At 41.4% G+C, this 21,783-nt stretch overlaps 1 protein-coding gene across 4 annotated transcripts in view; it reads right to left on the reverse strand.

Annotated features, from left to right (window-relative positions):
- Positions 1-3,475: 3,475 nt before the first annotated feature.
- Positions 3,476-21,783, reverse strand: part of CTNNB1 (catenin (cadherin-associated protein), beta 1, 88kDa) — a 48,055-nt gene continuing 29,747 nt past the window's right edge. Inside the window, exons 2-16 of one of the 4 annotated variants that reach the window (XM_010835465.1) lie at positions 17,841-17,901; positions 17,164-17,391; positions 16,717-16,970; positions 16,347-16,585; positions 16,056-16,257; positions 14,783-14,927; positions 11,719-11,822; positions 11,301-11,639; positions 10,885-11,043; positions 8,538-8,657; positions 7,793-7,943; positions 7,584-7,705; positions 6,561-6,621; positions 5,460-5,680; positions 3,476-3,873 (exon numbers count right to left, since the gene is read on the reverse strand). In XM_010835465.1, the coding sequence (XP_010833767.1) occupies positions 5,472-5,680; positions 6,561-6,621; positions 7,584-7,705; positions 7,793-7,943; positions 8,538-8,657; positions 10,885-11,043; positions 11,301-11,639; positions 11,719-11,822; positions 14,783-14,927; positions 16,056-16,257; positions 16,347-16,585; positions 16,717-16,970; positions 17,164-17,391; positions 17,841-17,853 (2,346 nt within the window). In that variant the 5' untranslated portion in view covers positions 17,854-17,901 and the 3' untranslated portion in view covers positions 3,476-3,873; positions 5,460-5,471. Of the gene's footprint in view, positions 3,874-4,393; positions 5,681-6,560; positions 6,622-7,583; positions 7,706-7,792; positions 7,944-8,537; positions 8,658-10,884; positions 11,044-11,300; positions 11,640-11,718; positions 11,823-14,782; positions 14,928-16,055; positions 16,258-16,346; positions 16,586-16,716; positions 16,971-17,163; positions 17,392-17,840; positions 17,902-21,783 lie in introns of those variants that run through there. The other 3 variants (XM_010835464.1, XM_010835463.1, XM_010835462.1) reach the window with 3 other exon arrangements.

Here is a 21,783-nt window from a genome sequence, read left to right on the forward strand (position 1 = left end):
AGCCGAGCTGTGAGTAGCTGGAGTGTAAGGGGGACCTGCACCCCGGAGCAGGCAGTTTCTTTTGCTCCAGCCTCCCTAGTGCCCACATGAGGAGGCCCCACAGGAAGTCTTGCTGGGCAGCATGCCCATCACCCGGCTGTGCACCCCAGGGGCCCTGGCCTGCCTGGATGTGCCTGTGCTCCAAGGGTGAGCCTTCAGCTCCTGTTGCTTTGCCCCTCTGCTGCAGGGAACAGGCACAGTTCTGTTTGCCCAGGCAATCTGTTCTCTCATTTCACTCAGGTCTTGAGGGAACCACCCTGGAGTTCTGGGCCGAGTCCTCCCAGAAGTTATTTCAGAGCAATGGAATCTTCTTAACGCTCTGCGTTGAGCAGGGACTCTCTGCTGCTTAAGGTGAAACAGGAGAGCTTTACCATTCCAAAACCATGCTAAGTGGACCATGCGTGGCTGCAAGTCCCCAGCCTTGCTTCTCTGAGGAAAGGCGTATCAGAAAGGCACAGGGGGAGAAGACAGTCCCTAGCAGGGCTTCTGTCCACCAAGAGTTAGAGGATCCTTTATGTCCCTTCTCACAAGGGCACTTATGCAAAGCCAGAGCCCCGATACTGCTGAGCTGAGGTAGGGGACATGAACTGTCTGGGTGGGCAAGGATGTCGAGGGCGGTAACCCTTCCTGCCCCACATGGGAGGCCCACACCCCTTTGTGGCTTCCCAGGCTCTGAGAACTGGCTGCTGGCCACCCATCAGGGCCCTTAGGATTCTGGCAACATCCCAGGTGCCTCTGGTCCTCCCCTTCCTATCCCCTCCGAGCTTCAGCTATTTGCTAATTGACTACAGTCCACTGGCTGAGCGCCCCAGGGAGGAAAGGCATGACAGAGCTAACTGCAAAGGCATCAGCAGCACGCCGTGCATGGAGCGGACTTGGGAGGCCACAGGCTGCCTTCTCTCCACTCACGGCAGGCCCGAGCTTTGAGACCTCGCCTCAGCTTACAGCCTGAGCACACACCCAAGGAGCTGGCCCTCTGGGAACATCTGGGGTGACTTTGGCCTGGGAGGTGGTCTGGGCAGAATCTGGCAGCTAAGCAGCAGCAGTAGGATTTACTTCTTATGGTTCTTGGTACTTGTCTAGCTGTTCATGTCTCCCGTATTACTGTGAGGTCACCATGTCACCTCATGAGGTTCTCAAGTCAGTTCTGGGATTGCAGGGCAGGTGTCAGCCCTGTGGCACAGGTCAGAAAGTGGGGGCTCTGCTGGCCAAGGCTCTTGTCAAAGGTCTGGGTCTCTTCTGCCCCCACTTGAAGCAAAATGCCGTTTTCTCCTTACTCAAACCACAGAAAACTATGTAGCAGTCAGTGTCTCTGATACGGGGACTTAGGCTGAGTGAGGTAGGAGCCTCAGGAAGGAACTGGAGGGAGGGGGAGGCTTGGTCCCTGGGGAGAGCTCTGGAGCTGGGGGACAAGACTCACCAAACGTGAGGAGGCTTTGGCCCCAACAGCCTCAAGCTTGGATAAGCAGAGGGAGGGAAGTGGCAACCACAGCAGCCTCGGCCCAGAATCAGGACATGGGCAGGGTGAGGGTCTTGATGTGACCTGGAAGAAGGCTGGCCTTTTTCACCCGACCTCCACCTCTCAGAGGCATGATGTTGAGGTGGCAGAGGAGGCCTGTCACCCCTCCCTCTAGCTTCCTCACCAGATGGGGCGGTGGCATGGACACCACATCTGACGCTAAGAAAAAGGACACACTACCTTTAGTGCCCTGCACCCCCGCCGCCATTGTTTTCTAACCGCATTTGCCAGGTGTTCACTCAAGCAAGGCAGTAGGTTCTCACCTACCAGGACAGAACACCTGCAGTGCGCGACTCCGCTTTCTGTTGGCTTATGAACTATACAGCACGGGGCAGATCTTCTGCTTTTACTGCACTAATCAAGACAAAAATGCAAGAGCATATTTACCTCAAGATCTTTCACTATCAAGGATTCAAATAACCAGATCAAAGCCTCAGGTCTCAAACACCTCCTCCAACATGGAAAAAGCTTTATTTTTCAGCTCAGTGGCGGTCACTACAATGGGATCAAACGTCCCATGCACCTCCATCTCCAGGTAATAAATCACTATTCTGATTTTTTTGGTAATTATTTTTTTGCTTTTTCATTTTACCATCTGTGGATGGTTTGCTTAAGATAGTTCACCCTTTTTTGTACCTATACGCTTCTACAGCAAGCCTTGGTGACCTGCTTTTGCTTAGTATCAATCTGAGATATACCCATACTGTTAATGTTGTATTTTACTGCATTGTGGCTGTTCTCTTGCAATTACCAGACACATGGGCATCTGGTGTGGGCTTTTATACTTTGTTGATTATGGATTTTCTTCCTGCATTAACTTCAATTTTATCCAAATGGCTGCATACCTGTTCCACACTTTACTGAAAAGTCCTTTTTCACATGACCTCCAGTGCTACCTTTCAAGTGTCTATTGTCTTCATCTTATTCTGCTCCCTTAGTGTACACTTCTATTCATGTGCCAATAAGAGTAGTAACTCATTACTGACCACGTGATTTTTTTTCAGAAACTCAAAACCACTCATGGCTGGCAATTTTTCTTTTGACTGGCTAAAAATTCTGTTGTTGCACTAACATTTTGTAGGTTATTACATTCAGTAGTTACACCTGACACATCTTTAGTCTTCTGATTTTTGTGAAATGTTGTCTTCAAACCATTTTTCTGCAGAAGCAAAGAAGCATTCTCCAGAATCTTGACTTTTCTTTTTTCTTTCTGTATTAGAATCACTAAGGTTTTTTGTTGGTATGATATTTACATTGTCTGAATCAGAACTATATTCTGAAGAACTCTCATCTTCTGAGACACTAGTATATATGTTGCTCAAAATTTTGAAAATTTTACATTTATAATACACACAGAGTTGGAACAAAAAGTGAACAGAACAAAATGTGAATAATGACAATCTTAAGTTGTATGCTCTAACAGTTTCTGACAGTGATGTTAATTCTATCCATCTCTAAAAATGTGTTGATACATCTCCAGTCAATAATGTTAACTACCTCTAGCTTTACCTCAAGTTTTACAGTCATGCCTCAACAGCTTATAGAACACGTCCTCTTATCTCCTTTTTCACAAGTGTCCTGGCTGTTCTCGTCCCTTTGTCCTTTTCAGTACATTGCAGAGCTACTTTGCTGAATCAGATTAACCTTCATATTAAGTTTCTACATGGAACTTCAAAACTATGATGATTTTAGGCAGAGCTCTGAAATATTTTCTGGTTTTAAAAAGTTCTTTAAATAAAACAGCCTGCTGTGGTTCTTGATGTTAGAGGCTGAGCTCACTACGGAGATCTTCACTCTGACCTGCAAACAGCTCGTGCGGTGCTGCCTTTGTTCTCTGTGTCACGCACTGGAAGCAGAACTGCCCCGTCACCAAATACACACACGTTTTCCCTCTCATCCCAATTAGACCACAGGGAAGAATTTATAAAGCTTTTATACAGGGTCCTCATCCAACAACAAGGAACTAAGTACATGTTTAAATACATAGTCAATTAGAAACGGCTCTCTCGGTACAAACACTTTCACTCTTTTTAAAGCCCCAAAACACAAGTTCTAACAGGTATACTGACTCTGCCCTCAGGGATGAACTAAAAACTTGTCAGACCTACCACCAGGATGACAGGCTCACCTGGCAGAGAGCAATGGAAGAAGGCCCATTCTAGTTCGCTCTGATTATGTTCAGATAAACATCGACAGGTAAAGCATCTTAATTATCAGTTCAAAGTGGAGTTGAAGGGATTCCCCGCTCCAAATGAGTCACACTTCTGTGAAGGTGCTTGAAGTCCAAATCCATGTGGGTAATTCTTCATTATTACCTTAAAGGAATGAGACCACGTGATGGAGTTTGGGGTTGGGGGTGGGAAGCTTATTTGGAGTTCAGAACCCCATGGACAGAGGAGCCTGGTGGGCTACAGTCCACAGGGTTGCAGACAGTCAGACACAACTGACTAACACACTTTGTTCTATGTCGCGAAGAACGAGATGCCTTTGAACCGTGAGGCCTCTGGTCACTCGGACAGAATTATATACATACCTGCAGCCAGGCTGAAGGAGTCTTGGCCATAGGCTGTAAGCCCAGAGTCCTTCAGTTAGAGATGGTGGACACTCTCCTCCTACACAGCTAAATGTGCAAAGCTAAAACATTTTGGTGCACTTTAAAAACCCAGGACCAGTGTAAAGAAATTTGACAGAACAATTCCATCTATTAGCAGTAAGGTTCTTCCACCATTACAACTTAAATTATGTCACTATCTGTTTACTCAGTTCAACTTCATCCTGAGGAAAACTTATTACCCTCACAGACCGCTTAATGACAAGGAAAAAAAGGTGACACAATCGAATGAATTAAAAGTTTAATTCTGAACCATTTTTATAACCGCATTTTCTCTTGAAGCATTGTATCACAGCAGGTTACAACAACTTTGGGATAAAAGGCAACTGGTAAACTGTCCAAAACAAGGTTCCAAATAACACCTCTTACTGACTTACCTACCCATACATATCCCAAATAAAGTTTTTGATCAAAAACGTGAAATAGATCCACCTGCTTATTTTAAGCATATTAAAAAGGAAACTAATTGGACCATTTCTATTTGTCTATTTTATACAAAAAGGCTACACAATGTTACACTTTATCAGATTACAATTAGAGTGATTATGAATTAGTGTTTCTACACCATTACTCGATTCTTAGAAATTAGAAATTGCTGTAGCAGTATTCACTATAACTTAACACTACGAGAGACTTAAAAACTAACAGTTACTGCAAAAAAAAAAAAAAAAGCTACTTCAAAGCAAGCAAAGTCAGTACCATTACAGATATTAAAAAAAAAAAAAATTTAACAAGCAAGGCTAGAGTTTGATAAATTCCATCTTGTGATCCATTCTTGTGCATTCTTCACTTCTTGAGTCACTCCCAAAATCCATTTGTATTGTAACTCCTCGACCAAAAAGGACCAGAACAAAAAGTTTACTTCAATTGTTCCCATAGGAAACTCAGCTTGGTTAGTGTGTCAGGCACTTTCTGAGATACCAGCCCACCCCTCGAGCCCTCTCAGCAACTCTACAGGCCAATCACAATGCAAGTTCAGACAATACAGCTGTATAAAGAGAGAAAGGCTGCTATTAATGTTTAAAACAGCAAATGTTACTCATCTGAGTATTAAGTTGCAAAAGCTGTGGCAAAAAACATTAAAGTTAATAACTTCCACACATGACCACCTAACAACCAGAAATCTGAGAACATTCAAATGTTCCAAGACATCTTTCAAAGTACGTATCTTTTTTTGTGGCAGATTTACAAATAGGCCTAAACCACTCCCACCCTACCAACCAAGTCTTTCTGAAGTTCTGTAGGCAGAGTAAAAGTATTTTACCCAAACTGGCTTGTTTAACTTCTTACCTAAAGGATGATTTACAGGTCAGTATCAAACCAGGCCAGCTGATTGCTGTCGCCCGGGGGCAGCCCATCCATGAGGTCCTGGGCATGCCCCAGATCTGGCAGCCCGTCAACTGGATAGTCAGCACCAGGGTGGTGGCCGCCCATCTCATGTTCCATCATGGGGTCCATCCCCAAGGCGTCCTGGCCGTACCCACCAGAGTGAAAAGAACGATAGCTGGGATCTGGGAGTTGGGGCAGTGACATGGTGGGTGAGGGGGGGGAGAGAGAGAGAGAGAGAAGACATGACGTGAGCACAGAGTTAGGGGGATCCCAGGATAGCAAATGTGTCAGAAAGCATTCCTTCTAGCCTCTCCACCTTCTTGCTTTCTTAAGCTGAGTAACTACCCAGTGTCAGGCCACACAAGGAGGCACACGGTCTGTTTCCACCAAAGGCAGATCAGCAGGTTCCAGTCCTGGACGTCTGGCCTTTTCCTGGGCAGAGACCGGTTGCTGAGCAGTGGCAACAGCTATGTATTTGTTATATAAAGTCTAGGTGATACCCACAGAAGTACTAAGAAAGCGTGCCACTTTCCTATGAAACCTTTGTATGTTTTTATCCAAAGGCTTAATATTTATATACCTGTCAAGGTAAGAAGCTTATGAGCTTTAAGTGTATTAACTAGGGAAAAACAGGTAAGATTGTAAGATAAACAGTATATACCCAAATTTGAATTACTTAGATTTTCAGAGTTTTCTGAAAAGCTATGTAAATACACATCCCAGATCTGAGTCTAGAATTATAGACACAGGTATTATATAAGGGTTCTCTGAACGAAAAATTGAATAGAAAGCCAGGCAACGTGTAACACACGTACTGCAGAGGTCTGGCAGCAGTGACACACATTTACTGGTATGATCCAGTGCTTGCTTGGTGTGTGGCTGAGAATTCCCTGTGCACAAATAAAGAAATTACTGCTGACTCTAGAATTTAAGAACTGCCTTTAATTGCTACCACTACTTTCCTGCCAACAGGTCCTCCCAAGACAAGCAAAACAGCTCTTCTGACAAAGCTCTGGACCTTTAGCTTGATCTGGAGATAATCAAGAAATATGAGATACATACCATCCTGGCGATATCCAAGGGGTTCTCCCTGGGCACCAATATCAAGTCCAAGATCAGCAGTCTAGATGAACAGGTACAGGCAAGGAAGCAAAATGGAAATTCTCAACTCAAAGGATACTCTGATATTTTGAAAACATACTTATTCTCAGATTACAAAAGGAATAAAGAACTCAAAACACTGTAGAACTACTTACAAAGTGCAGAATTACTTCAAAATACAGATGTACACAATCACAGAAATACTTTGTAATTTATTCTTTCTGCAAATATATTACCAAGTACTTATTAAGTGCTAGAAATATAACAGGAAACAAAATAGGTGTTTTGTTTCTACCCTCAATAGGAGTTGCTGACAGGATGTGTTATGAAAAGATCCCTAGAGCCTGCACAGCTAGAAGAACTAAGTTGCCATTAACTGTGTGGAACAGGTCTGGAGAAAGGGCTGGGTGAGGATGTTCAGAGCTCAAGTTGGAATGGTTGAGATTATCTATTCAACAGCCAATTAATATATTACTATTACTGTTTAGCAGTTTGCTTCTCTTTTCCTAACAGTATATAGCCTCTCTCTTTATAATCCACCTTATGATTATGTACAATGACTGTATCAACTTTCAGGGTGGTTTGACTATTTCAATTTGTATCAAGGACAAATACTGAACAAATTAATAGAAATTCAAGTAGAAAAGTAGGTGAAAAACAGTATTTTTTAAAAGTACTGATAAACTGACCTCCAACTAACAACGTTTAATCGACTGCCCCTTTCCTAACAACTTTCAAAAGTGTTTTTTAATCTGTTAACTTTTTCATCTATCTCCCTTACAAATTCTAACTTGTTTGTTCTAAACAGGCTGTATAAAGCTGTAGTTTTTCCTTACAGCAGTTGCTAAGCTAGTGTAAAGAATGAATATTCAAGCCAAGGACATAGTCAATGCAAATGAATGTGCACCGAGTCGTTCGAGAGGAAACCACAAACTGCCTTGGTGCTCTAGCGAACCATCAAATAAACGTGCTCACACTGCCTACCTCATTCCAAGCCATTGGCTCCGTTCTGAAGAGAGAACTGGTCAGCTCAACCGAAAGCCGTTTCTTATAATCCTGTGGCTTGTCCTCAGACATTCGGAACAAAACAGCAGCTGCATATGTTGCTGGGAGAGGAAGGAAAAATGGTCTTTGAGGAAAAGCTGAGGCTTCAGTGTACACAAGCTAAAGGCTCTGATTCCTTTCCTACTTACCCACACCTTCATTCCTAGAATGAAGTAATTCTGTCAGAGGAGCTGTGGCTCCCTCGGCTTCAATAGCTTCTGCAGCTTCCTTGTCCTGAGCAAGTTCACAGAGGACCCCTGCAGCTACTCTTTGGATATTTTCAATAGGAGAATAAAGCAGCTGAGGAGAAAACACACATGAAACCTAATCAAATCCAAAGGTAAAACATGGCGAGCACCCCACTGTGGTATCTGCACCACTTGTATTAAATAGGAAGCCTGCATTAAATCATACACTCGAGTTTATGTTCGTGAGTGTTTGATGCTTGGCAGCAATGGTTTTCTGGAGCATTTTTAGCTCAAGCCTCTTCTCCTGAGTATTATTCAAATTAAGATTTGGAAAACCCAGAGGTGACGAGGGGTTTGTGCTGCGGCAGCCCAGGCAGCTTCCATCCCTTCTAACCGAGCACACCTGAAAGCAGAGTGGAACCCTCCTCCTCCTGAGGCTCTAGTCCCAGTGCTTCTCCCTCTCTACTTCCCAAGAAAAATGAAGGGTGTTTTCATAAATGGATTCAACTAAAAGGACATGACACACTTTCTATTTTTTGTACTTGAAAAATAGCATGAGCAGCACAGCCATTTTATAAACGGTGATAGTAGATGAAATAATATCTACTATTTTGGCCCCTAATTTCCTTATACTTTGCTTATCTTTAAAATCCTGAAATTTTACTGACATGCAGATTCTAGAACACCTCACTTAAAACAAACATACCTGCACAAACAATGGAATGGTATTTAGTCCTCTGATAACGATTCGGTTGTGAACATCCCGAGCTAGGATGTGAAGGGCTCCAGTACAACCTTCAACTATTTCTTCCATGCGGACTCCCTCCTACCAAAAGAAACATCGTTAATAGGGGATTGTGCTCTCTAAAGTTTATATGCTTGAAAGGCTTTCCTGTTCTGAGTAGTAATCACTATTCACCAGAATTTGCAAGTAAGTTCAGGAATGAAGATGGATCCACTAATTGAGGGTCACTTTGTGAAAGTGGCCTCTTGTCAGCACTAATTCCAAGCAGCACCTCCAAAACTGTGCACGGAAAAGCACAGCTTCAATGTACCTCTGACTCCCAAAGATCACTCTCTTCCCAACAAGGCACCCAGCACTCTGGGTAAAGGGAAGAAAGCAGACACCAAGATGGGAAAGTGATGTGCACACACTGTCAGTGTTTTCCTTCAGGTACTCCCTCGATCTTTGTATACCTATGTGTATTTGGTGAAAATTTAGCAAAGTTTTACCACCTACTGCTAAAAGTCTACCGAGTTGGCAGGAGAAAATCCACTCACCTCCTCCAAGACTACTCAACTGATAGCCTATAATATGGGATAAGGAAGTTAGCTTTTGCAAAACATAGCTACAGTCTGCTTTCCCTCTTTCTGAGTTTTAAGAAAGGTTATAACTTTGCTACAGCTTTTATATCCAACTTTACTTTTATTATAACACAAAAGCTCCTTTCTTCCCAGAGAAGAGATTAAAAGGTACCTTTTGCATTCTGTTAAGCCACCTCATGGAGACTGGCCGATATCCAAAGTACTGAGTGGAGAAAGCCCAACGCCCTATGAGTGCATCCTAATCGTAACTAGCGACGTCTCAAGATCTATTGTGTAAAGTCTTGTTCTCTAACCTGATTAAGTAAGAGACTCTGAGTCTTAAAACACATGCTGGGGAATCATAAGTATCTTTACTTAATAATGAAGCTACTTTAAGACTGAAAACTTGACATCAAAGTTTCAGACTATTAAAAATTTCAGGCTAAGATTACAAGTAAAGTTCCCAGAAATACTACCACGTATTCTTGTTGATATTCTTGTAAGTCCATGGAAATAGTTTAAACCACTCTTGGAAGAGACAGTAAAAGATGTGTTAAATATTTATAGGTATCTACAAACAATAAATGCTGGAGAGGATATGGAGAAAAGGGAATCTTCCTGCACGGTTTGTGGAAACATAAATTGATACAACTTGTGGAGAAGAGTATGGAGATTCATTTTATTTATTTATTTATTTAATTTTTTTGGAGATTCATTTTAAAAATATGAATATTACTACCGTATGACCCAGCAATCCCACTACTGGGCATATACCCTGAAAAAACCATAATTCAAAAGGACACTTGTATCCCAATGTTCATAGAAGCACTATTTACAACAGCCAGGACATGCAAGCAACCTAGATGTCCATCAATAGATGAATGGATAAAACAGCTGTGGTAGACATATACGGTGAAATATTAGCCTTAAAAGGAATGAAACTGAATCAGTTGTAGTGAGGTGGATGAACCTAGAGTCTGTCATACAGAGTGAAAGAAGTCAGAAAGAGAAAAACATCGTATATTAATGCATATATAGAATCTAGAAAAGTGGTACTGATGAACGTATCTGCAGGGCAAGAACAGAGATAGAGAAGAACTGGTGGACCTAACAGGAAGGAGCAGGTGGGATGAACTGAGAAAGTAGCACTGACGTATATACGCTACCACATGTAAAACAGCTAACTAGTGGGAAGATGCCTGAATACCATAGGGAGCTCAGCCTGAGGGCTGGGGATGAGGGGGCTCAAGAGGGAGGGGATGTGGGTATACTCATAGCTGATCCATGCTACTGGACAACAGAAATCACCACAACATTGTACAGAAATTATACTCCCATTAAAAATAAATTTTTAACAATGTATGTTTATAGGTAGAACTGCAGTGGGGGATAACAGGCTCTGAAATCAGACAGACTTGGATTCAAATTAATGCCTCTGCTACTTCGGACAGGTGAACCTTTTGTATGGACAAGATGAGACCCCATAGCAGTAAATCACACCCCACACTCCCTTTGTAAGATTGAGGAGGCAGCGATGTGAAGGATATGTCAAGGGAGGTATCACCAGGGGCCATGTTACTCCTTTCATTCTCCGCAGCCACAGAGACATGGTGGTTCTTTAAGCCAGTAGCAAGCAGCCCTTCAGGAAGCTAGAGAATGGAGGAAGCCAATGACCGAAGTAGTTCAGGAGCCTATGGATTTATGCATTCCTTTTAAAAGGCCAGGGGTCACTACTAAGATTTACCTACCACAAACTGCTGCTGTGTTCCACCCATAGATGTACGACGCTGGGTATCCTGGTGTGCACGAACCAGCAACTGAACTAGTCGTGGAATGGCACCCTGCTCACGCAAAGGTGCATGATTTGCTGGACAAAGGGCAAGATTTCGAATCAATCCAACAGTAGCCTGCAGATAAGAAGAAAGAATAAAGAACTGGCATACAACAAAATCATGTTCTTAGTCTAAAATGCCTACCACACTGCATCTGTCACCATCACTTGGAAGTAAACTGACGACACAACACTTCACCCCCACCCTCATCCCACCCATACTTCCTATTTACAGCTCCTTGTCAGCCAGTCCCCAGTGCAGAAACGGGCTGCTAGTCATAGTTGGAAGTAGTCTGTTTTCAATTCTGCAACCTTCAACGTTTGACAGTTTACCTTGATCAGAGGCCAGTGGGATGGTGGATGTAGGAGTTTAACCACCACAGGTAGCCCGTAGTGAAGGCGAACAGCGTTCTGGGCCATCTCAGCCTCCTGGTGCCGGCTGGTCAGATGACGAAGGGCACAGATGGCAGGCTCAGTGATGTCTTCCCTGTCCCCAGCACGGAGGACCGTGCGCACAAGGGCCTCTATGCCACCCACTTGGCACACCATCATCTTGTTCTTATAATTATTGCAAGTGAGATTAGAAAGAATTCCAGCTGCACAGGTGACCACATTGATATCATCTGAGCCCAGAAGCTGAACAAGAGTCCCAAGAAGACCTTCCATCCCTTCCTGTGGAGATGAAAACGGACACTCAGTACATATTCAGCTTGACACTTACCAGTAAGGCACCAATTTACTCTGAATGTACCTGTTTAGTTGCAGCATCTGAAAGATTCCTTAGAGTCCAAAGGCAGTTCTGAACAAGGCGCTGACTTGGATCTGTCAGGTGAAGTCCTAAAGCTTGCATTCCACCTAAAAAGATTAAAAAGCATCTAAGGTGATGGCCATTAGCTCACAATTTCTATCAGTACTAAGTGTCTTCTTTAGTCTCAGAGGGTATCCTTCTTTGTTGCCAAAGCTTATCCCCTCCATCTAAGTCCTTTATTTTCTTTCATTTTCTAGAATGCTGCTCAGTTTCCCTCCTTTCTAGTTCACCTCAGCTAGTGACAACTTGTGTTATGTATCTATTGTTTCTTCCCTGTGCGGAAAAGCCATCATTATCTCCACAGTCTCCCTGTAATTAATAGTCCTATTACTTATTTCCTTTCATCCAGTCATTTCAAGACTATTTAATACCAGGCCCTGTTTTGCATTGGAGCTGTATCAGTGAGGCAAACAGTCTAAAAATCATACTTTCATAGAGCTTGTGGTCTAGTTGCAAGCACAAAATAAACAAATATACTATTAGAAAGCTAAAACTATATGTCAAATGGTGTTAGTGTACAAACAACAAAGACAAAAGAGGGGGCTACAATTTAAAGTAGGGTAACCAGGACACCTGACTGTGAAGGTGCCATCCGAGCAAATCCCTGAAGGAGCTAATGTAAACTCACAGGGTGGAAACAGTCTAAAAAGGCAGCACCAGAATGCTTACTCTGGGGACTGTATTAAAGGCAAAAGATGCTCTTCAAAGATTCACAACCTCCTATTGTTTAGGACCCTAATGAAGGACGTTTACACTGTAGAGGAGTCTAAATGGAAGCTCGATTCCCCACACACTGGCTAGCTTAACTTCACCATCTCTCTCCCATTGAAATCACTTCTAAATGCAGTGGGATATGCTTTCCCTTGTCTCCTTGTTTATCTTTTCAGATCTGTTTTATTTCCTCAATTAGGTTAGGTCAGCCATGCAATGCTATGCATGCTAAGTCACTTGAGTTGTGTCCAACTCTTTGCAACTCTATGAACTGTAGCCCACCAGGCTCCTCCATCCATGGAATTCCCCAGGCAAGAATACTGGAGTAGGCTGCCATTTCCTTCTTCAGGGGATCTTCCCCACTCAGGAATCGAACCTGTGTCTCATGTCTCCTGCACTGGCAGGCAGGTTCTTTACCCAAATGCAGTGGGATGTAGTTCCCTTGTCTCCTTGTTTATCTTTTCAGGTCTGTTTTATTTCCTCAATTAGACTGGGTCAACTTGCTGCTATTCTCACATACTTTGTACTTTTCCTTCACAGCATTTTCCACAGCTCTAATGGAGCCCACCACTCAGACCAGACCCTCCCTATCTGGTGCCTTCCTCATAGTAGCTCCAGCTGCTAACAGAGTGCACAAGGCTGATGCTCAGTAGTTTCAAAACGACTTGGTTCCTGTCTCCCTTCTCTCCCTCTACTAGAACCATCAACTCTAAGAGAGTGGATCTTAATTCCAGATGCCTCTCAGAACTGCCTGCAGAGACTTAAACACACACATATTCTGATTGAGCATGCCCAGGGTGAAGATGGCTTTGAGGCAGCCCCCTGACTTCCCTACAGCCCTTACCCGCATCCACTAAGAAAGGAACTCCCTAATCTCTGTCCCCACCCAGTCTTCCCTAGCATTCCAGAAGCAAACATTTCCAGCTACCTACTGACCTTTTAGTCACTTCACAGATATCAACTCCCTAAATAACATTCATCCTTTGCTACATATTTTTAATATCAAATGATTTCATTCCTAAAAGTGTGTAACACATCCCAGAAGCCTGGTCTGCTTGCCTTTGGTCAAACTGTCACATGATGCTAATATTAATATTCCAAACACCTCACTGTGATGCTGTAGCCAACAACAGCTTCTCATTATAAGATAAAGACTGAATTCTTTAGCATAACCTTCAGGAACCCTTTAGGATTTGCACTTCATCTCAAATGGACCTAAGCATTCAACACCTGTGTTTCCAAAGCTGCAATAAAGCACGAATAAACATCATCCAGGGACCTAGAAAGTCTGGCACAACACAGGCCTGCCTGGCTCTGGCCCATCACCGTCATCCTGAGCTATTCATCCCACTACTCACTAGGTTCTAGTTACACAGACTTCCTCTTCAGCACCTAGAACGCAGCGATTTCTTTCCTACCTTTAGGACCATCTGGATTGCACTTACTCCTTACTTCTCATACACATGAAGCCTTCTCATTCTGTGATTTCATTTAACATCCGCCTCTTACAGAAGGACATTCCTGCCCCATTAACTCTGTATCACTATTTGCTGTTCATTTCTCTCGTAACACATTCCAGTTTGTAATCACCCCATCTTTTTGCATATTTCTGTCTCCTTCACCAGCCTGGTTTTATTATACAAGAATAAATACGGGGACCATACCTATTTTGTTGCCCACTGCATATCAGCTTGAAACACAGGGGCTGAATATTTTCAGAATAAATGAGCATCAGAATAACCTGGGAAATTTTTTTTTAATTTAATTTGAGGCTAATTAACTTTACAATATTATAGTGGTTTTCACCATATACTGACATGAATCAGCCATGGGTGCACATGTGTTCCCCATCCTGAAACCCCTCCCACCTCCCTCCCCAATGGGAAACTTCTTATAATCGAGATTCCTAGGCCTCCAGTCCCATGCATTTCCAGCTATTATTGACTCTCTTGTCACTTCAATACTCCAGGAATTCTGATTAAGTAAGCCTAAAAATCTGTATTTTTTTTTTAAACAAATACATTTCAGGTATTTCTGGAATAGCTGTTATCAAGCCTATTATCAGCCATTGTTTTTGGTAATATGATCTCTGCCTGAACTAGGCTTGAACAGCACCAAAGAAGGTGTCAAGCAGAACACGTCCTTTGTCTGAATGCAACTTTGGCTTCAAGCTGAATACAACCATTACTTTCAGCCTGTGAAGGTCAGTTTGATCACCCTTTTCCTAAGAAAGGCAATCTAATGAGAACTACATATGCTGCATGCATGAGAACTCAGAATAGCCAAGTACACTTACCAGCTTCTACAATAGCCGGCTTGTTACTGGAGCAGACAGACAGCACCTTCAGCACTCTGCTTGTGGTCCACAGTAGCTTCTCGTAAGTGTAGGTCCTCATTATATTCACTAGAGCTTGAGGTCCACCACTAGCCAGGATGATGAGCTAGAAAGATGTGTATATATTGTTAATCATGGAATCTTGATCAAATGCCCGAGAAAAGCCTTTATTACCAACTGATTTTATTATACAAGAATCTCAGCAGCGTAGTGACATAAATGTACACCTGGTCGTCATTAACTAGACCCCCAGACTGGGGTCATATTTAAGCCCTGCTGCTACAAAATTTCACTCACATTCGTGTACCTCAGTTCTCCCAAAAATATATAAACTGGCCCAGTATTATTCTTCCCACACTGATCATAGTAAAAGGAAAAAAAAACAAAATCCATGTTGTTGTAAACAGTAATGCCCAGATATAAAAGTTATGTCACGGCTGATTTGTTGCATGGAAATCTGAACCAGAATGGGCACTTATTAATAAACACTCCTAATATATGCTTTGTCTCTTTGCCTTTCCTCATCATATCCACCTCAAAAAGAGACAGCATTAAATATTTATCCCCACCTTTCCTTCCCTGCATACCCCACCTCCTGACTCTACCCCGATTTCCAAAGACAAATCTTTTCACTGTCTGCTTCTGCTAAGAACTGTTTCCCATTATTCTTTTAACATGTTCCACTAAGCCCTGCAGGATCTGCCCTATCTCAACAGTCTTATCTCACACCCCTTCTCTTCCTTACTCTCTGTATTTCCTGAATTTCCAAACCTCACCTGGTCCTCCCTCCCTCAGGAGAACTGTCACAGATGCCATTTCCTCTCCCTAACCTTCATTCACCTTAGTCAATCCCTTTTCATCCATAAGAGCTGAACTCATCCATCACTTTCTCCAAGAAATCTGCATAAACCCTCAAAAAAGGGTCTGGTTCATTTACATGCTCTCATATAGCCCTTATACTTCCTCCTAAAACTTGAACTAAATAAAGTAGCTTATTATTTCAATGTCTCTCTTCCACCCGACAATGAAAGCTTTAAGAACAGCCTGCATGCTATGTCCCTATCACCTAGTACAGTGTACACACCAACTCAAACAGTAAAACAGAGATGTCCAACTTCTCTGAGATACATACAGAGTATAAGGCATACAATAAATCTGCAAAAATCTGTAGAAGGACATGACACTGGGGGTCTCCAAGGCTCCCTGACAACCACATTCAGAATAATTCTTTTACCTTGCTTTCTTGATTGCCGTAAGCTAGAATCTGAAGACAATCTGTTGTAATAGCCAAGAATTTAACATTCGTTTTGTTGAGCAAGGCAACCATTTTCTGCAGCCCGCCAGCTAAACGCACGGCCATTTTAGCTCCTTCCTGATGCAATAAAAGGTTGTGGAGAGTTGTAATGGCATAAAACAATACAGAATCCACTGGTGAACTGGGAAGAAGGAAAAAAGTCTCATCAGAAATGGTGTGATTGCACTCTCCTCCTCCTGAGCTTGGAGCATTCTGACCATGCTTTCTTACCCGAGCATCTTCACCAGGGCAGGAATGCCCCCAGATTTAAAGATGGCCAGCAAGCCCTCACGATGGTGGGAAAGATTGTGCAAGGTCCCAGCAGTGCAGCGAGCTGTCTCCACGTCATTTGTGTTCTGCATGGTGCGTACAATAGCAGACACCATCTGAGGAGAACGCATGATGGCGTGTCTCGAAGCTTCCTTTTTAGAAAGCTGATGGACCATAACTGCAGCCTTATTAACCACCACCTATAATATACAAGAATTAAGAAACATTAGTTTTCAGTTTTCAAATACTGAAGTAAGGTAGACATTTTAAGACTATTTCCTTGGGAGTTTCCTTCAAAGCAGATTAAAAAGTTGGCCATGTCTCTACTTACCTGGTCCTCATCATTCAGCAGTTTTGTCAATTCAGGGATTGCACGTGTGGCAAGTTCTGCATCATCTTGATAGTTAATTAAGTTTACAACTGCATGTTTCAGCATCTGTGATGGTTCAGCCAGACGCTGGACGTTAGTGGGATGAGCGGCATCAAACTGTGTAGATGGGATCTGCATGCCCTCATCTAGCGTCTCAGGGAACATAGCAGCTCTCACCCTCTGAGCTCGAGTCATTGCATACTGTCCATCAATATCTGGAAAAGGTGAATTCAACAGTCAGATCTCCATAGCTCAACATTAACCCCAACAGTCAAGCTGATGCTGCAATCACTCCCTTTTCTTTACCACACTGTTTTATTTAAGCTGTTGCATGCTAACTTTTATAAGAGTAACTATGCAGTTCTCAAAACTGCACTCTAACTTTGAGTAAGGTAATAATATTCTTACCAGCTACTTGTTCTTGAGTGAAGGACTGAGAAAACCCCTGTTCCCACTCATACAGGACTTGGGTGGTATCCACATCCTCTTCCTCAGGATTGCCTTTACCGCTCAGAGAAGGAGCTGTGGTGGTGGCACCAGAATGGATTCCAGAGTCCAGGTAAGACTGCTGCTGCCAGTGACTGACGGCTGCTTTTCTGTCTGGCTCCATGGCCATGTCCAGCTCCATCAAATCAGCTATAAAAAAAAAAAAAAAATCAAACAGCATCAATATTACTACCAGGAAAATATTATCTCAATTTGAAAATAAAAATCTGTGATATGACCCACTGAAATCTTTTCAGAAATAAAGTCTGAAAGACAGCGAAGGATAACAGAATGATGGCCATCGGATCAGCTCAGGGATGAAAAATCTATACTCTTAGGAGACCACCTAACAGTTACTCACTGAATCAGTGAAGAATGGTACTGCATCCACGCTCCAGAAGCAGTCATCCAGACTAGATTCCTGCTGGTGGCTTGTTTGCTATTTCACCAAGCCATTAGGAGAAGTGGGCAGAAAATGGAGCAAAAGGTAGCCTGACAAGTAAGCAGGGAGAGAGGAAAGCAGGGGAATCTGAGCCAGACTGGGTTAATGGCAACAAAGCAGAGCCCCAGTTTCAGTAACTGAAGACTACAATACAAACCTTGGGTAGCCATTGTCCACGCAAGATTTTCAAAAAGGTAGTATGGTGTACTTCAGAGACCCTAAAAGAGTTAATCAAAGTCATTAGTATTTAAAATTGTTTATTTTAATACTTATAAGTCACTAGGATAGTCTGTCAAACATCACGGACTACATCCACAAAAAGCCCCAAATCCTCTTTTACCATGTGATATAGTGAAACACAGACATTATGATCTCCTCTACATACTTCAACCACAGCTCTATCACTGCCAAACTTTTAAGTTTTCACTTAAACTGTAATAAGCACCTCTTTTTCAGTATAAATACAAAGAAAGTATAAGCACTCTAGTAATGAAAGCCAGGGGGAAAAGGCTATTCAAAATCAACCCTTCCTTGGGTTTCAAAAGTCCTCTCCTCTCCCTTTTTAACTTCTTTCACACACAAAAAAATCATAGGTCATCTTTGGACAACAGAGGTCCAATGGGATTTTTAAAACACCAAATTTCACTGAACAAGTCAACTGTTACTGTCTCCTGATATAATACAATGTCATCTAAAATAGCATCATAAAGCAGACTGTGGTGACTGGATCAGAACAGATTTCAGATGGTTTACTAAGAAGTAACATTACTTTTCAAATTAGTCTGTAACACAAAATTAGAAGCACCATTTTCTAAACTTTTCTAAGTTCAAATTTATAGCAACAATTTATTATAAACACAAGTATTACTGTCTGGAATACTTTCATCAATATAAAAATCATTCACATATATATTAAAAATCTTAGCATCTAATTTTATGTTTGCATTTTGGCTTTTTTGTGTAATATTCAGGAAAATGCTGAATTACGCAGCTATTTGCAAATGAGACCAGTTTAAGAGCTCATGGTCTCCAGATATTCCTAACAAAATTTCCTTCATTACAAAGTCTGTCCCTTAACAAGTTCACTTTGTACTACAAATTAAATATTAGATGTAAATTACCAATGTGGACTAGATATTTAAATGTGAACTGTGTTTTTTATCAATGTACAAAAAGTTTAAATGTGTTTAATGCAGTTGGAAACTTAAAGTCCTATTTTCTGTCTTAGGTAAAGGAAGTATGTGTTGATTATCCTGGAATTGCTCTTCCAAAACTGGATTTTTATAACCACAAAGATCACTTGACACCTAAAGGTGACAAGAGCTGTGGATACAATTGTTTTTATCATCCACAGTAGAAACAATCGACAGTTTACTTAGAAGGCAAAATGAAGGTCAGAAATTAACAAAGTTATTCCTGTCAATAAGAAACCTATATTTTAAAATCAAGTACTAAGCAGGATTATGTGTTCCATGTTTCCATTCAATAGGATGGGACTGGGGTGTAGAAACTTGCATTTTTAATGAACATTCTAGTATGCAGAAAGCAATCTGTAAACCACATGGTAAATACAATGATGGAAGAAACCTAGGTTCTTTGTCCACTTCTGGCTGTATTTTAGCTCCTTATCTTTTGCCTATCTGAGACTGGTTATTTAACCATTTCTTTCCCACCCCTTGGAAAAAATGGGTTCCCCATTCTAGCTCCCAATATATTACTAGGGAAGGGGACTGATATGTTCCACACTGAGCTCCTCCTCTGGCCAATGCCACAGGGCTCAGAAACCAACTACTCAAATCTACAGTTGCCACAGTTTAAGAAGTGCTTTGATATATCTGGCATTAAGAAAAAACATTTTATAGTGTTTTTTTTCTTGATACAAAAGCAAAACATATTAGCCGTGTTACTGGGTAAAATGTATGTGGGCTGACCTAGTAACCTGACCATGATTTCCAATGTCATTATGGAAAAGACATTTTCATGTCTTTGTTCCAAACTTACAATATATGAGTTTGTATGTTGGGGACTTCTTAGTACAATTTTATTCTAGCACTTTCAAACTTACACAGTATGCAACACACATAAACATTATTTTTACTCTTTATGGCAGCCCTCTGAAGTGTGGGAGGCCAAGTGTCAATCAGAAAGTAGAGAAGTAAAAAGTAGAAGTAGGAATGAAAACAAGTATATACGTAAGCAGCAGTATATACTAATTCACCCTCACACTATTCTTCAGACAAATCTAGACTTACCTAAAACCTGAGAATCATTTACTAAACAACTGAATATACTGACCAGAAAACTAGGGCAGAATCTTGCCTCAACAAAAAGCTTTCCTTATTCTTCTCTAGGCAGAGCTTTCAGCCAAGGGTTGGCTTGCCTCCACTACACCCTGCCAATCATTAAGGGCCTAGAGTGCCTAATCAACTAAGGCTTAGCAAAGACTTCCTGAAAAAAAGACTCCAGAGAAACAGAACTTTAAAACTGGCGTAAAGTGGGGAGGGAAACAATGTTTCACTTTATTACCCTCATAAAGATGGCAGAGAAAAAATAAGAATGAAAAGTTCAGGGAGAGCGGATACATGTACATGCTATGGCTGAGTCCCTTTGCTGTCCACATGAAACTATCACGACATTGTTAATTGGCTATATTCAAATATAAAATTTAAAAAAAAATTTAAGTTCAGTAAAAAACTGAAATTGTGAAAAACTATAGAGCATAAAGGAAAAACACAGAATATAAGGAAAGAAGCAAGAGAATCAACTTGGGATCAAGGCTTCAACTGACATGCACTTCAAAAAGAAATATGAGAAAGAAAAACGGGGAAAAGCCCACTGTGTACCGATCAAGATAAAGGGAGTATGATGCTTTTCAAGAAGAAAAAAATGAAGTACTAAATGTTCCTAGATGCAAGTGACCTCTAACTATAGCCTACATTTAGAATGCTTCATTTCCTGCCAGCTTTATCACCACCAAGAGCGCTCTGACAAAGAAAGAGGGTGCCAGGGGATCACCAACTTACCCAGTCTAATGGCGTAGTGGACACACGCATTCTTTTTTTTATTTTCCTCTTTTTGCTTATTATATGTTCTTTTTCTAACGATACATTTTATAAAGAACATCTCAAAATTCATCTTATATCTAATACATATAATTTCAATCTAAGGATAAAGTTCATTCTGAACCATACCTTATTCAAAGTATTACTATTGAATACTTAGCAATCTGATAAGTACTGAATTACTTATTGATTCAATACTTCAACTGAATTTTTTCTTCAGTTTTTCTAACAAGGGCACCTAAGCATGCTAGGTTTTTCTTTTTCTTATTATCAAGATTTTCAAATATGCACACTAAGGCAGACCCAACTTTCTACTGCACAAAATACCTATACTTAACAACTGTTCATATCAGGCCATATTGGTGTCTTCCTACAGGATGATTTTAAAGCAAATTACATACATCAGTACGTTATGAAGCTATAAAAAACAATGATATTTTCTTATATATCACAGTCTAAATACGAAAGATTAGCCTTAAAGCTTAACTTCAAAATGATGGTTGGAGGCTCCACTTCACCTTCTGTACTAAAAGTGGTCCTCGGTCAAAACCTAGACCAAGGAAATTGTAACACAATACAGATTTCATCTATCAATACAAAATTATCTTGATTACCTTGGATTTCAAAAAGTTTGAGTACTACTTATTTAAAGTAACTTGGCTATGTAAAAATAAAACATCTATTATAAAATCAGTATACTAAATTACTGGCAGTTCATGCTAACAATTCGCTTCTCCAATAATCTAGTAAGAAAGTTGATAAACTTTTCATATATTTTCGGGGATTTAAAAAATACAGTTTGTAGTAAAATCTATTTTGTAACTCTAAAAGCACATACATATGAATTTTTATTAACTGTCACCAATACCTTGCCATTTAAAAATTTATACAGTCTCCTCAAATCTTCCTGTTTAAGCACTTTTTATTCAACACTAAAATGTTTAAATCACAACTTACTCTAGTTTCCTTTCTGCTTTTACTCCCAGAAGTGGGGGGTGGTGGTGGTGTGTGTTCGTCCATCCATCCATCCTGGGAGGG

The sequence above is a fragment of the Bison bison genome, unplaced genomic scaffold, assembly GCF_000754665.1.
Source record: "Bison bison bison isolate TAMUID 2011002044 unplaced genomic scaffold, Bison_UMD1.0 scf7180017864043, whole genome shotgun sequence".
In the NCBI taxonomy this organism is placed as follows: domain Eukaryota; kingdom Metazoa; phylum Chordata; class Mammalia; order Artiodactyla; family Bovidae; genus Bison; species Bison bison.